This window comes from Manacus candei, unplaced genomic scaffold (assembly GCF_025592945.1).
Source record: "Manacus candei isolate 608988 ecotype Guabito, Panama unplaced genomic scaffold, ASM2559294v1 h1tg000014l, whole genome shotgun sequence".
NCBI lineage: Eukaryota > Metazoa > Chordata > Aves > Passeriformes > Pipridae > Manacus > Manacus candei.
Window position 1 is genome coordinate 18,170,147 of NW_026138062.1, and position 16,445 is coordinate 18,186,591.

At 40.7% G+C, this 16,445-nt stretch overlaps 1 protein-coding gene across 2 annotated transcripts in view; it reads right to left on the reverse strand.

Annotated features, from left to right (window-relative positions):
• The window catches only part of WDFY2 (WD repeat and FYVE domain containing 2), a 73,805-nt gene that overhangs the window by 17,809 nt on the left and 39,551 nt on the right, over nucleotides 1–16,445 (reverse strand). For both annotated transcript variants that reach the window (XR_007903320.1, XM_051780214.1), the window contains exons 3-8: nucleotides 14,485–14,558; nucleotides 7,907–7,961; nucleotides 5,483–5,633; nucleotides 3,183–3,295; nucleotides 2,182–2,308; nucleotides 210–315 (exon numbers count right to left, since the gene is read on the reverse strand). Coding sequence is in view for 1 of the 2 variants with exons in the window: in XM_051780214.1 (XP_051636174.1) it covers nucleotides 210–315; nucleotides 2,182–2,308; nucleotides 3,183–3,295; nucleotides 5,483–5,633; nucleotides 7,907–7,961; nucleotides 14,485–14,558 (626 nt within the window). In the remaining variant the exon portion in view is untranslated. The remainder of the gene's footprint in view (nucleotides 1–209; nucleotides 316–2,181; nucleotides 2,309–3,182; nucleotides 3,296–5,482; nucleotides 5,634–7,906; nucleotides 7,962–14,484; nucleotides 14,559–16,445) is intronic.

Consider the following 16,445-nt stretch of genomic DNA (forward strand, 5'->3'; position numbering starts at 1 on the left):
AGTCTTTTTAATACACATTTTCTGCCAGTCAATTTCCCCTGTACCATATTATCAAAGGCATGGCATAATTGCTGTATAACAACTGAGACATATCCAAAAACATTTTTAGAGCTTGGAATGATCTTGGTTATGTTGAAAGTTGCCATTTTAGAAAGGTCCCTTCTTCCCAAGACTGTTTCAGATCAAACTGATGAGAATTAAGCATCTACCTCCTGCCTCTCAACATCCATGTTCCAGACGACGATTCCTCCATCTGCTCCGCAAGAGATGAGCTGCCGAGTGTGGTGAGCATAGGAGAGAGACTGAACTTTATCACTGAAAAGGAAACAAGACAGTTACTAATCAACCATCTATAGCTAGTGCACAAGTAAGCACAGAATATACAATAAAGCAGTACAAACTGCTTTGTTTGCCCTCCCCCATTCACTGTACATGGCATCCATCAGATGCAAATCAGTCTTTGCTGTCCAGCTGGGACCAGAGAGTATGGTTTATCTGGGCAGCATCCACAAAGCAAAGACCTGTTCTGGTTTTGCTGCCCCTGAGATGGGAGGTCCCAGCTACACCGGGAAGCCTCAACAGAGCTGCAGCTCTGGGCCTCTCTGAAGGCACAACTGGATGCATGAAAGCTCCAGTAAGGTACCTTCTTGTCAGAGAGTCCATAACAACTTTGTTTTTGTAAAGCCCTGCATCATGTAGAAATGAAGCACTGAGGAACTACTGAAGATTTTCTTTTAGCACTAACAAGTACAGAGTTTCAAAAATAATATAGGAATCACTAAATTGTTCCTAAGCTTTCTCAGAGTAAGGTAGAAAATTTAGGTGCTTCTGTTTCTTCTTTTAAGGAAAAAAACAACATGGGAAAAATAATTCGCTCAAGCCTCCAAAGATGGGCTCGATCCTTCATAAAAGAAAACCAAGCTTCATCTCAAGCTGTTTACAACCTGGGGAACAAAGACCACATAACACTGTTACAGAAAAAAACACGGTTATGAAGACACAGTAACTGAGAATACCGTGACTGGAAATAATCCACAATATTTGGTTTTCTTTGCTACCACCACTGATCTTGTCTGCCCAAAGGACTTTCATGCTAACACATTTGCTTTTGCACATGGCTGCACCTGCAAAGGGAAATGCACTTATGGAAGAGTTTGGTACAACACAGCCACCTTTCACAGTGCCTGCTTGCTGACACCAGAGGTACCATCAGAATTCTTAGGACTATATGTTGTACAATTCCAGCTGACAGCCATGCCACAGATTAAGATCCAGAGGCTAATTTCATATTAGGAGAACTAATTTCCACAGCAATAAATCTAGCAGCAATGCATTAGCAAGCACCACTGGAAGGGTATGAGAGTGATCTGGGAACTTCAGCAAGAGCTCTGCAGTGCTCTGAAATCCCAGAGGCATGCAAATCACTCAGCAAGTGCAGCATCACTGTATGAACATGTAAGAAACTGTTAGGTCAAAACCACCATGGGATTTTGCCTTTCCAGACCTAAGCCTGGACACAAGTCCCACATATATGCTGTCTCAATACTCTGAAACAAACCTGTTGCATTGCCAGTGTTAAAAGATGGGGAGATCATTGCCACTAGAGCCATTCTGACCTCTAATCAACACCCAGTAGGGGCTTAGTCTTCTTCAAAGACATCTACTATTCTGCACAAATGTACATGCAAAGATGATGCCTCTTGCATTGAGGAGATGTAAAGGCTCCTACAGGTGAAACGCATTAATTAGAATTCAGGCTGTAGGTAAAGTGGCTTGGAAAAAGTTAATGTGGAGGAAAAAGGGACTAATTGTTCAAGCCCGATGCTCCCTCTAGGGGAAGGAAAAACCTTGACACCTAAAACTCGAGAATTTCTCTGCAGCTGTTCTCATTTGAGGACATTCCTCATTCCAACAGAGGTGCAGGCTCTGGCATGACACATTTGGGATTATAGATACTGTGCTTTCCTTCACCACCCTCTGCAGACTCTCAAATCAGCCTGTGGGCTCAACATTGAGAAACTTACTATAAGCAAATTATTCCTGATGTACATGAACCATAGGGAGTCATACATACAAGTTTGAAGTTGTGAAGACTGTAAGCTTTGGGCTGTTTGTTTCCAGATGTGGGTTCTGCCTTTAGCTTTTCTGCCATAAAAGCAGGAGGGAGGGCTTTGAACGTACTTATGTCCTTGCAGCTCGATGGCTGTTCCTTTTCTTCCTCCAATATCCCACATTATAATGGAATGATCAGAACTGCCTGAGAATAAAACTCGCTGTATTGGGTCCCAACAGAGAGCAGTGACACCACCTGCAATAAGAGCGCACACAACAGTCATTTTGTTACAGAAAGCGGAAGACCAGAATGTAACTAAATAAAAATGACAGAGAGAGTGATTAAAATGCAGGCCTCTCCAGCAAAGGCCATGCAGCCATGTGCCATGTGCCAGCAGAAAACTAACAGGCTAGAAAACCTACTGAGATTCCTGAGAGCAGCCTAGCTGCTCTTCTGTGGGCAGAGGGCTCCACTGCCACTTGCACTGAACAGTAAAATGTAGTAGAAGGATGGTCACAGTGTGACTATACAGCTTTTCATCTCCACGATTTCTAAGAGATTAAAAGAGAAATAAGTGTGGAATATTATGGGCATCTTCTCACTATCCTAGCACAAGGATTGTGCTACCTTGTGATTGACTAGACAGGAGGGATATGGAGAGAAAATGCTGATGGATGACCACCATTTCTTCTGTTGGATGGTAGGATCCTATCCAGGATTGCTCTTTTTTAAAGGGTGATGGGGCTCAAGTTCCAGCAGTGAAATAAGCAATTAGTGCATCCAAGATGTGCCTATTCCCTTTGGGAAAAAGTGTCTACCAGCGTGGGTCTCTCCTTTATGAGCACCCACTCTTCTCCAAAAACTACCACAACTTGTTCTAGTCTTACTCTGCTTTAATTGGTAGCTACTGATTATGGCATTTCCTGCCATACATGTTTTCTGCTCAGAGTTCTGATGACTCTTGTTTTTACCAATACAGCTTCCCTGAACTGCTGTGACAGTTTAAGGTCTATGTTCCTTTTATGCTATGCACTGACACAAGCCATCCTGGTGTTTCACAGGAGAGTTAAACCACCATAATGCTGAACACAGATGAAGAACCAGGCTGGGTCTCCGCCTGAGGCCTTACCTGTGTGTCCCTTAAATGTTGTAACAAGGCTGCAGGACTCTTGCTCTAGTTTGAGTATGGTCACTTGCCCAGAGTGATCACCAACAAACACATGCCGGGTTTCCACATCAAATCTGATGGATAAATGCTGAGGAAAATATATTGTTTACACAAGCTATGCATTCCTTTCATGACTTGCTAATTCTTTTAACACGAGCATACTGCAACCTTGTGAATAGTGCTCCAGTCTCAAGGAGGTATTCAGAGTGTACTTTTAGGCACCTGTTCATACTAATAGTGCAGTATCCCTGAGTAAACCAAAGAGAAAAAATTAGACTATTCTAGAAGACACAATTTGTGTTTTTGTTATGAAACACCTTTGAAGCAGCCCTTCTCCATGAACATAGGAGTTGTCTCCCTGGGCTCTGTAACTTAGGTATTAGAGTTGAATGGTATCTACTCTCTCCTTCTCAAACTTCTTCAAAATAACTATTACTAGTTTTCTGTTTGTATTGGATTTGCATGTCAAAGTTTTGGTAGTGGGGGGTATACGGTGTGGCTTCTGTGAGAAGGTTTGCTGGCAGGACTTGTGACCCCGTGGGAACCCACATTTGAGCAGTCTGTTCCCAAAGGGCTGCACCCCATGGAAGGAACCCATGCTGGAGCTGGGGAAGAGTGTGAGGAGTCCTCCCTTTGAGGAAGAAGGATCAGCAAAGACAACATGCAATGGACCAACTGTAACCCCCCAGGAAGCAGAACAAATCAGGACTGAAGTGGAGCCCAGGCAGGAAGAAAGAAGGAGTGGGGGGAAGGTGTTTTTAAGATTTGGTTTTATTTCTCATAACCCTACTCTGATTTGATTGGTAATAAATTAATTTCCCCAAGTTGAGTCTGTTTTGTCTGTGACAGTAACTAGTGAGTGATCTCTCCTTGTCCTTATCTTGGCCTTTCTTTATGTTTTCTCTCCCTCACCCAGTTGAGGAGTGGCTTTGGTGGGCACCTGGCACCCAGTCAGGGTCAACCCACCACAATGCTTCCTCATTATAGTCAAGTTCATGAATATAGTGAAAAAGTATTGTTTCATGTCATATTTGAGGAAGTGTCGACTACATCAGACACCTCACACATCATATTCTAAACTGAATAAAATCTGGACCACTTAACCACCACCTACTGGAACCACCTAACTGGACAGATTCTGACCTCTTCATCCAATTAATTCCGCATTCAGAGTCCATACCAGATATTTAAGGAGCAACTGCTTTTAGCACTCTATAAGAGCAGTGCTATTTAAGAAACACTGATTTTAAGCACACAGGACATAGGAGAAAAAAAAGAAAAACCAAACATGTTCCTGGTTGTGCCAAATATTTTTGCAGTACTTGCCAATGATTCTTCCTTCCACTGCCCTCCACCACCACGAGCAAATGACTCAAAGTGTCCTCCAAAAGTTCACTCAAAATGGTCTGTTCTCTAGAGAGATTTAGAGAATACAGGACAAATTCTTGCATCATGCTTTCAAAAACATTTATAATTTAATTTAAAATTAAGTCCAGTCTCTATGCCATTTATATTGGCTGAATGACCAGATAATATAAAGCAAGTCCATATTGGAACAGTAATTTTGAGTAGGTCTCAATTCTCCTGAACTAGCAAAACACACATCTATACCATGTACACTCTGGGGCATTAAAAAGTCTGTTTATGCTAACCCATGTTTTCAGCCTAAGAGCTCACACTTTTCCACTTTCCTTTTCATTTGCAATAAAGCTGAATTAATATTTCTTTTATCGTTGGGCGGCTGGGGCAGCTCTGCGTGAATAAGCCACTCGAGTGCCATTTCTGGAGTCATTTACTCTTCGGTTAACCCAAATTCCCAATACATAGTGAGCAGTTCCAGAGTGAAGGACAAGTGCTCATTATTTTATATTAAAGTAATTTAATTTTTACCATGCATGCACACAGGCACTCTGACCTGATCACCAACCTACTTTGCTACCATTAATTCTCTGAAGAAAGCAGGCACTGCATGTTTAAATGAAGGTCCTATCCATATTTATTACAATAGCAGACCACAATAGGTTGCAGATCGCTCATTGTGGTGGTTAAAAATGCTTAGACCTAAATATGCCATAATGCATTAAGGAGACAAAGCAAGGAGAATAGGCAGTTTTTTAAATTGGCTTCAAGTAACAGTTTCTCTCACAAAACACTGAATCTATACAGGGCACAAAATTTGGAGGACAGCTAGACAAATAAACTAAAAGGGCTGTTTGAGTGCCAAAGAGCAGAAATAAAACTGAGAGCTCAGCAAAGGATACTGCAGGCCACAGGCACCTGCGCTGGTGCGGTACCCTCCCAGCCGCTGGCCACTTTCCGAACAGTGCCAAGTGAAGTGTTTATCTTGTCCAGTGCTTAACACCCACTCCATTTCCAGGACAAAGAGAATCATGATGACCCTGCTTTGATGAGCTGAAAATTAAGCAGACAGACACATAATCACATTGCAGAGAAGAACATGGGGGCAGAATAACACTGCAAATACCAACTGCACCCAACTCCTCCACTCACCCTTCCCTACAGAAGCAGCTGGTGTTTAATAATCCAGTTGACATCAGCTAGCATGCAAGGTTGTAAGGTCCCTGCTCTGCATGTTCAGCGTTTGCATGAGAAAGAGTGGAAGCAAGACTTAACTCCTTCCATACCTATTGCAGCCATTTGTCTTCCACAGTAGCACAAGTCTTCCCTCCATGATTGTATCATCACTAACAAAACTGCCATTGTGGAATGGACTTGGGGCTTCGTTTAAACCTCTTTTGAGCTGGTTTTATGACAGCAGTACAGATGCCTACCCTGCCACTCCTCCTGCTGTGAAGTCTGGTGGATCTGGGTTGTGGTACCCCAGCAGAATGATGAGTGACAGGCACCAAAGGAAAGTTTCAGCATTGCATGTAAACCAGATAGAAAAGTTATTGGAATAAAATAAAAGAAAAATATCACAGCTGTGTTAGATGAATAAAACAGCTGAAGGAATAAATCTCTACTGCTACCAAAATAAAGCCATCAAAAGCTTTTCATTAAAACAAGGGAATGCATGCTTGTACAGACAGATTTTTGTATGAATGACCAGTGGGCTTGGTCACAAAGTGCTGATTGAGCTGACTTTTTAATAAGACAAGTGGCTGGAAAGACTTGCAGAACTATTCCCAGCTGTAACTTAGCAGTGAACGCCACACTCCTCAATCTACAGCCCTGCTGATTTATTACTGTTCTGAGACCCGCCAACATGTACTGCACAAAACAGGGTGGTTGTATTGCTTGTATCTGTTTGTGCAAAAGCTGACACACCAAAAAAAAAAAAAAAAATTAAATATGTTTGGAAGCTTAAACACCAGCCCCAAGCCTCCACTTGAAATGCAGAGAAATTCTTCAGAACAGTATTGGAATATTGCTGTCTGCCTTGCACAAATATACAGCACAAATGAGAGCTGCGTTAAAATCCTATAAGGGGAATGGAATCAGCTGTAGCAAGGAAGTGGTGGCTTACACAAGCCAACACCTGTCCTGATCCACACTGCTTTTTCAGATGGAGATTCCCTAAGGAGAAAAGTCAAAAGATGCATTGACACAAGTTGCCACAACTGTGATTGGCAGCTAGACCAGTTTGCAGTGTTAGACATGAACTTGTGCCCAGGTGCTTTCACCCTTGCCCATAGAAGAGGTCAGATTTTGGCTGTCATTTCCATACACTTTTACATTCCAGATAGAAGGATGGGGACCACCAAGGAGTCACTTGAGCTCTTTCAAATAGATCCTATCTCCTCTCGGCCCTTGTTTTCTTTGGGGGGAAATTCAGTGACCCCATAGGTGGTTCATGCTTGTCTTTACCTTTCTGCTGGTCTCTCCAGAAACATCCACACTAGCTGGTGGAGTGGTGCACTGAGAGAGGGTCATGATGATCTGCATGCTGCTACAAGCTCATGGGCTTGTAAACATGTCCCAGGAGCTTGTGTGCACCAGCAAGGTCATAGACAAGGCCATGCACTTTCACAGGATGTCCAAAGCTGGCCGAGATCAGACTGTTCAAGGCCTGTCCAGAAATGTTACTGCTAGTGACAGCTTCCCGTGGTTTGAATTGGTTGTAAGGATAGCTGGCACCACCCAACTCTCTTAAAATTCCTATCTCCTAAAACTTCTAAAAGGCAGGGCTTGTAACTTTTGCTAGAAGTGCTGCCTGTGGATGCTGAGGCAGGCTCTTTCTGGCAAGTAAGGAGTAGACACTGAAGAACTTTACTTGCCAAGAGGTGGAAGGGGTGTACACAATAGCTTTGCTTATCCTCTCTCCTCAAAAGGAGCTTTCAATTCAGCACTCTGTTGTACGCTTGCACATATTAGCTGGTGCCAACACACATGCAGATGGCAGAAATATCTGAACCAAGTGAAAGAGCATGATGGAGATCATCTCAGTAACAGAGGACAGAGAAGACAAATAAATCAAAGTCAAGGCTAAAAAAAAAAGTTAAGGCTAAATGAACTAAAATGTCAGAAGGTTGGAAGCTGACACCAGAGCAAGGAAGAAGTCTGGGCCCTAGGATTAATGTAGGTACAGGGTCTATTGATAAAACCAGCATTCACATTAGTTAAAAAAAAAAATCACTGTTAAGAAGACTTATTTCCATTCACACTCGTTAAGAGAATATTAACAAAAATTAATGACAATACAAACCAATTAACACGGTTCTTACCCTGGTAACTTTTCACTAGTGTCATCTTGTTGTAATCTTCAGATAAAATAAATTCCTGAAGGAGTGGAAAGAAAAAACCAAAAGAAACAGTGCTTAGAGATGTAAAATGTTTGAGACTGTTTTCATTTTAATTCTTTACCTAGGTAAGCTCTCCCTTCTTCACAACCACCGCCCTGTTTATACTTTTGCTAATTTTGAGTACCTCCATCTAAAAACCTACATTATTTTTCTTTTTAGAGTTGCCTAAGAAAAAACATCATGAGTTCTGCTGAGCAGAATGGTGGAGATAAAAGAAATGGTATTAAAAAGAAGTCAAAAATGCTGACAGAGATGACTGCTTATGAGCCGAGGTGCCACAAAATGAAGGACATGAGATCTGGCAAACAGTTATTGCTCAGGACAGCCTGGGCAGAAATCTATGTGTGTGCACAGCTGCGTGTGCACACATGTGCATTTGTGTATACACATGTATCCATGTTTGTGCATACACTACATTCCACCCTGAACACTCAGGAAACGCTATATTAATATACAAGAGACTCTTGAAGTTGCTCAGTCCAGACTAGGTACCAATAAACCATTATGGGAATGGAACACATTTCAGGTTTCTGTCGGTGCTTCAGACAAATAGAACCCAGACTTTTTCCCACCTTGATTTCATTACACTGTTAGTTAATATTTATTCTGACACCTCAGAAGCAGACTATTCTCTTTGCTACTGCTTTGTTGAAGCTAACAAGCAGCTGTGTGTGGGGTGGAGTGGCTTAGGACAGGCTATGACTGCCTGGGGAGAAAGGAATGGTGTGAGTCCAGCCAGGCTCGTCCCTGTGGCCAGGGAATAGCACACTTAGGGGATGGGCTCTTCGGTCCTGCTGCCTTGGTGCTGCTATTTAATTGCTGATATGGCTTTTGCACAGGGAAATGATGAAAACAGCAGCTAAGAGTTTGCACGGTGGCCTCAGCTCCTGAATAAACCCCATGTGGTTAAACTGACTGAGCACCTGGGTTGAGACACCCAGCGCGCTGAAATTAAACTTCTTTGTTTCGTGTTATTTGGCCATCTTTGAAAGTTTAATTAGAGATATTTCTCACAATGCATAGATCACATACTCAGAAAAACACAAAGAAAAAAAGGAGTGTAAAAAGACATCATATTAATAATTTATAGCAAACTACACAGAAACTCCCTAAGCTAATCTACCTAGAGGACAGAAGTAAAACTTAACTCATTTAACCTGAAATAGGGTGAAAAATTAAATAAACATTACAAACACAAGATAAGCTACATTTAAAAACATACAGTTGTGAAATGTTTATGTGCACATGCCAAAAGCACTGTGCAACAGTAGAGAAGACTCAGGACCCTATAGACTACACTGAAGGTAAACCAAATGTTTAATGCAAAAAAGCATAAGCCATTCAAACCACCAAGAAGCCAGTATTTACCCTCAGTTTGCAAACCAGAATTAAAAAAAAAGGTCGCTGTATTTTCTGTGGGGTCACTGCAGGTAATCTGCACAGCTTTCGAGAACCACCCTAATACATCACTTCTACTGCTTAGCATCAAGGTGGAGAGGTTATAATACTCATCTGTGGAACATCTACAGATCCCAGATCTAGGAAAACAGCTGTGAGTGATTTGAGGTAGCTATGTATTCTGCTCTCTCTAGGTTTCTGTTCAAAAAATTGTCATAAATATATTCCCTTGAATTGCTTCACTTCCTTTCCTTAATCTGCTCCATCTCCCATTAACTTTCCCCTGGCAGTTGAGGACTACAGTGGGGAGTGTTATTTAAACAGCAGTAACAAATCAATTAAGTCAGCTGGATTTCTATACAGGGTCACCTTAACTCTACAAACCACATAAAGTCAAAAATCTGCTACACTTCTCCAGCTACCTACTGGGGAAAGTGTTTATAAACTACTATCTGAAGAATACTAACCCACACACAAAGTGCTTTGCTACAAAGCCTATCCGAAGCAGGACCCTTTGCTACTAATGCTAACTTTGTGCTATTGTTACCTAAAGAGAAATGTCTTTAATTGCTGCAACACATGGTGGGAGAATATATCTGCCTTTCCCACCAATGTGGATATCCCTGACTTTGACTGTGGTGGCACACAGATGCTGTGACTTAAGGTGGGATGTAGAGCATGGTTTGCATTCTCACTTTTCTTTGCATTTTTTCCCTTAATAAATTTGGTGTGGCCATTTTATTCTGTGATCCAAACAGTCCCACAGTTTCAGTAGAAGACCGAAAAGGCTTTTGAATCTCTCCATTATAATACAGTGAATCCAACACAAGTGCAGTTCGTAAGGTTTATCCAAGTATTGCTTAGCACTGTATGCTTTTATACAAACCACAGCTATGTACTACTAGTACACTGCTGCATCCAAAATATAAACAAATGCAATACAAGATATACACAGTTTCAATTAACCTGAATATTGGATATAATTTCTTCTAATCTTTCTGTAGGTCTTTTACACCCTGCTCCCCTGTACACTCTCATGTGTTCTTCCATAGCACTGATTGCCCTCTCCCTCTCGAGGCCAAGTATTAATTGCGTCACTAGACACTCATTTTAGCACAGGGCACCTTGCTCAAGAAATTCATGCCCTGTTGCACATACATTATATCATCTGCACTACAAAAACACTGATTACATCTCTTTAACATTGTACCAGCAGAAATTGTTTTTTTTATCATTGCGTACGTAGGTGTTTTGCTCCTCTCAGAGCTGCTGACGTTCACTTCTCATTAGGCAGGTTTCTGGCTCTTCTTAATGAGCCACAGAAGCTAGGGTCACCCACATAGCTCAGTCGGTGCTTGTCAGCAGAATAGAGAAAGATTTCTGAGGCCCCTTTTGTACAGGAGGGGCTGGGATATATCAGAGCACTCAGGATGGTAAAACCAAACCCCTTCATTGCAGGGATTAAAAATAACTTTTCTGACAAGATCACTTTTTGCCCTTCAGAGGTGGTTGTGGAACTTTAATACCTTTTTTACCATACTTTAAATGTTAGTGCTCAGTCTTGTCTGTTTCAGGTAAACTTATTATTACAACAGTGAGTTAGTACCGTGAAAGCCTTCACAAAGCAGTCTCAAAAACACTGTCAAAATCTAGTTGTCCACTGATATAAAAGACTCTCAAATATTGCTTCGTGTAGCACACCTCCCTCACACTAAAACATACTCCCCCCCCAAACTTCCCTTGACCATAAGACCTCTGTAAATCCTCACCTTGGAAATAGTATCAGCATCTAGTTTCAAATTATTCAGAATCCTTGACCATGGGATCTAAGGAAGACATACCTTTCCAGAGGTTCAGGTGGATGCCAACTGATGTATCCCAAAACAGACAACTCTGCTTAAGCAACTGAATCCATTTCTGAGAGTTATGGGAGAGGACAGAAAACATCATGTTGTCTTCTTGGGGGAAAAATACTAAACTTCCCACAATGGCAGAGGGGAAGGGTGTAGATCAGCAGGTAGAGCCCAACTCAGTCCCAGGTATTCAAAGTGCTGTTTATGGCCTAACCTGTGGACAGCTACAAGATCAGGTGGGGTGGAAGATGAATTTTTCTTACTAAGTGTCATACCCAAGGAAGAATTCTGAAGAGGTTATTCTGGTGCCTTGTTGTCCCTGTGGCTCTGATCAAAGTAACAGTTTTGTATAGACACAAGTACAGTCAGCAAAAAAGACCAATTTAATTCAGCTTCAGCTACCTAAAAATTAAATCCTCATTTCAATCTCCCCAGAAATGAGAAGAAAAAATTATGCCATTTTATAATACTTTCTAGGGCAAGCAACATGGGTGTATCCAAAGACAATTCACCTTTCCTCCAGTGGCTGCAGAACCTAATGATTAACTTTATCTAGGAAATTAGCTTTCAGATGGATGAAATGATGTGAGGAGTTGCATCTTGGCAGTGGAAGTCTCCTGTCTCTTGCAAGTAAAAGACCTTTCCTATGTTTCTTCTTGTTGTGGTATCTTGAGAGTCCTACATCCATTAGAGCATGTTTTCCTCCACTTCAAAGCAGGGAATTGATGTTCATGATAAAATCTTTTAACTTCCAAAAGCATTCCCTATGACGTAATTTCTTCTCAAAAAAAGGTTTGCAAAGTGTAAAAAAAAAAAAAAATCACAGAAACTTTTTTTTTTACATTAGGTTCCACCACTCCTTAAGTAAGAAGACAATCTTTCATGCAAGAGAATGGTGTGTTGTGCCACAAAAATGTCTGTGCAGCCTTCATGTCGAGAAGTTACAAAAGATTAAAAACAATCTCTGTAGAAGCAAAAACTGTCGCCCTGTTTCATAAAGAAAGGTGGCCATACAAGCTGACCTCATGGTGGCTTTGTTGGAACTTCTTTCTGTGACAATAGCATTGCTGGCTGTCCTTCTCAAAATGCACTATATGCATTTCTGAGGTGCCAGGCTTATAACCAAAATCCATACAGTTTACAAAAATTTCACAGAATAAAAAAGGCAGTTCCACTTTCTTATCTCTATTCACATCTGAAAGTACTTCCTTGGACTTCAAAAAAAATTCATTTGAGATTACGTGGCACTCTAATGAGTGCCACAGCCCTTGCCAGGAATCCTTTCTTCCTACCCAAAGTGAAGATGCAGAATTATTTTCAGTTGTTTTTTTTTTTTTTGGCCCTGCACCCAGCATACACAAGAGTGCTGGGCATTACAGAAGTGCTAACATGGAGCAGCTGACTAATTCCCAAATATTTCAAGCTGCTCAAGTAAATTGCCTGTACTTTCCCGTTGGGGGCCACAGAATTAAAATCAAGGATACTAAAGTCACCTTGTTGCAGTGAGTTCTTTTATTTTGTGACCAATGTGCCCTGATGGTATATTCCTGGACTAAACTAATCATCATAGCTGTGTCCAGGAAAGAAAACTTGTCCTTTCCTCCAGAGGGTGGTTGTAACCCATTTCCAAGTACCTGAGGATTTTCTCTACACCCTGAGACTTGAAAATGAGGCTCCACTTGCTCCTCTTCCATTCTCAGCTCCACCACTTCTTGTAGCGCATTACAGTTGTGGTTTCTCTTACAAGCCTTAGGTTTGCTACAGAGGGAAACATTTCATTGCTTGTGGAAGTTTGAGGAGTGCATTTTCTGCACAATCCCCGACCACACAACTGCCTGCAGCTACAGGGGACTAAATCAAGCGACACAGACAAGCCCTTCCCCCTTCCTAGGTACTTGTATCCAGAGAACTGGGAAAAGAAAAGCCCAGCTTAGCAACAAATAGAATCTGCTTTAGACACAGCAATATATACCTGTAAATACCCGAAGTCACATGTTGGTTTATCACCTGCATATCTCATTTACCTTCTTTAGCTTTGGAATGGAAAATATTTGATCCCATTCAGACTGAAGGATCCTGTGATTCTTCAAGGCAAAATGCCCCCAAGACAAAGGACACATCTCCCATCATGCCAGAGTATTTAAATACCTTATTTACAGTTGCCTTCAGATTCCTCAAAGGCCTGGTGAAAACAAAAGTGCCTCGTAGGACTGGCAAATTACAGCTATTTCAGGGAGTGGGAAGAAGAGAATTTCAGAGGTGCAGGGAATTCTCTGGCAGCTGTTCCATCTCTTAGATACAAAAGAAGAAATTTCCCACAGGCACACAAGAAACCCTCTGCTACTAGCCATTAATAGCTTTATAGGTCAAACCCTTTACTTCTTTGATAGAGCTTACAGGCAACAGCTAAAAGGGTCACACATCCATTCCCAAATGCTGTACTGGCTTTAGTGCAGACAGCTGCCCTTATGTCAACCTGAAAACACTCATTCAGTTAAAAAGCCCATAAGGCAGAGACAACAGCAGTAAAAAATTGAAATGATGGTAAAATGACCTTAAACTGGAAGAGGAATCTATTGACGAAGCATAGGTGAAAAACACCTGACCCATAACTCTTTCACAAAGTGATACAGCTTTTTACTCATTATCCCACAGGAAAAATCCAATTAATAAGGTCAAGTGCTACCCTCTGTCACAGACCTAACAGACACATTCTTCTTTTAATACTCTGCTTCTTTCCACACATATATATCTCAGATGTTAATGAACCAAATCTCTCAGCAACAGCACTACCAGTTAGGAGCAACTCCTCCCAAGGGACAGGAAAACAAAATCTTAACTCTGAAGTTTGGAAAAGCAGTTAGATATGGAGCAGAAATTAATCTTCTGCCGTTCAGAAGATGATTTTTCCCCCTCTTAATTGCTGCTTTCAGAAAACTTTGGTATGGTGTGATTAACAAGGCACTTAAATTTAATAAAATAACAGCTGTTTTCTGTTATTTTTAAAGAGATATGTAAATTAGAACAATTCGTTGAGTTGCCTAATAAATATTGTAAAGCGTACTCAATATCCTTGTGGCAGTAGGAATAAAATTTTTAATAATTGCCAGTTTCTACATTACAGATTCAGTTCTACTAGCAGTAAAAAGTCTGTTTCCCAAACACTAGCAAAAATATCCTCATCACAACATCACACACATACTTCTCAAAAGGGAAGCATTTCAACTAGAAATCTTTGGATGTACTTACTGAGATTGTACCATTGTCTAGACCTATGGACAGCCTTCTGGTTTCCGGGTTAAAAGACATGCATGAACATGGAGCTGAAAAAAATGAACATGTTGATGAAGTTAACAAAACTGTGATTCTCATTTTCTTGAAGTTCTGGAAAGCCTTAAACTAGCTAACATGCTTTATGATGCTGTTCAGCATTTTGCCCCTTCCAATAGACAAGCATTAAAATAAATGTGTTCTTGCAATTCATTCAACCCTATCCTATTAGGACACAGAACAATAGCTATTTCTTGCTCCAGTTTCTTTATTTTTCCTTACTAGTTATGTAAAACCAGGTATTTCATACAAGACCAGTGGTGGTGTTTTGATACGAGCACCTGACATTGCAAGATAAATCTGAGAGATTAATTAGCTGAATAATTTAGTTTTTACATTTGCCTGAACTTTACTGACAATAAAACAAAACACTGTAAGAGGCCTGCATCCTACACCTGCAGTAAGAAAGTTCTCCTGTAGGAGTCAACATATCACCTGATACTAAGGACTAAGTCCAAATGTCCCCTAGTGCAGTTGCATCACAGACAGCACTATGACAGTATCACATACTGTGGCCAAAATAAAAGTTTGTTTCTTAAACTACCCATTGCCGGATTACATTGATGTTACTCAAATAAACACCAGAATATACTCCTAAATTGCACACAAGTCAATCACAGTATGCTCCTTCAAGGATTGGCAGGGTTTGCACCAAGATTAAAACCAGAATTTTCTTGCAAGAATTCAAGAGCTATGATTGGTTTAAAGTTGCATTCAGAAAGCAGGAATTGCTTTTACTGCTCAACACAGCAGCATGAAGCTAGGAGTCCTCCTGTCCCAACAGAAACCTTTGGGAATTATTTTTCAGGAGCTATTGCCAACTGCAGGTAGGAGTTGGCATTGCTCCTTTGGTAATGGTAAGAGTGTTTTTAAAACCATATTTTTGTGATAAAGTACAATGAGATGCACTTTTAGTTCTGCTTTTCCCTCTCTCTTGGTTTCTACTCTCCCTTGAGATTACTTGTGTGTTTTTGTTACTAACAAGCTTGGAGTCCTTTCTTTTGAAGTCTTGTAATCTGGTAGATTCTCAATTTGTGTGATGTCACACTTGGGACTAAACAGTCCATATCTTAGCAAATCTTCCTTGATAGTTTAGTTGGCAGCAAAGCTATATGAAGAACAGGAGAGTCAATGTCGACTGTTTAATAAAACTTTTCCTGCCTTCAATATTGAATCCCCCTTGAAACATTTCCTGAAGGACAACTAACCGTAAGCATAAAGCCTACCAGATCCACATCCAGGCAGGCACTTTGGCTTATATCTTTCCTGGAAGGGTTGACAATTAAATCAAAGAAAAGGCTTCAGTTCAAGGAAACTGACATAAAGAAAACAGGAAAATTAAATCAGGCCTAGTGACAGTGACAAAATTTCTCCTTCCTGTACCTCTCCCTCAGGAAAGGCAAACTTTAATCATCCCTTCAGATGGTGATGCACTACTATTAAATTGAGGCTTCTAGGGTTGTAGCAGAACAAGACAGTTGTAGAAAAAATGAACAGGAAAAAAAGCAATTCTAAGCAGAATAAACATCAAGTAATTTTAAAGGACTTAAATCCAGAACAGACATATTCTACATATCAGCTTTTAATGCTTGACACTGTGCATACATTGAAAGAGATACTAGTAAGTCTGAAGGCAACTAATAGCTCACAGAGAAAAAGTCTCAGGTAAATTACCTATTTGAAGTGCGCTTTTCCAAACACTTCAGATGCAAAAGGTTCAAGCAATTGCTTGACACAAATTGATTACAAAAGAAGTAACTTCTTAATTCCAGACCTGTGTGTATACTACTACAGTCATAGTAGCATAAAGATACTTATTTTGCTATAATCATTTTCATAAAGGAATTCTTCAGTAACATGTACTCTTACAAAAATCATTA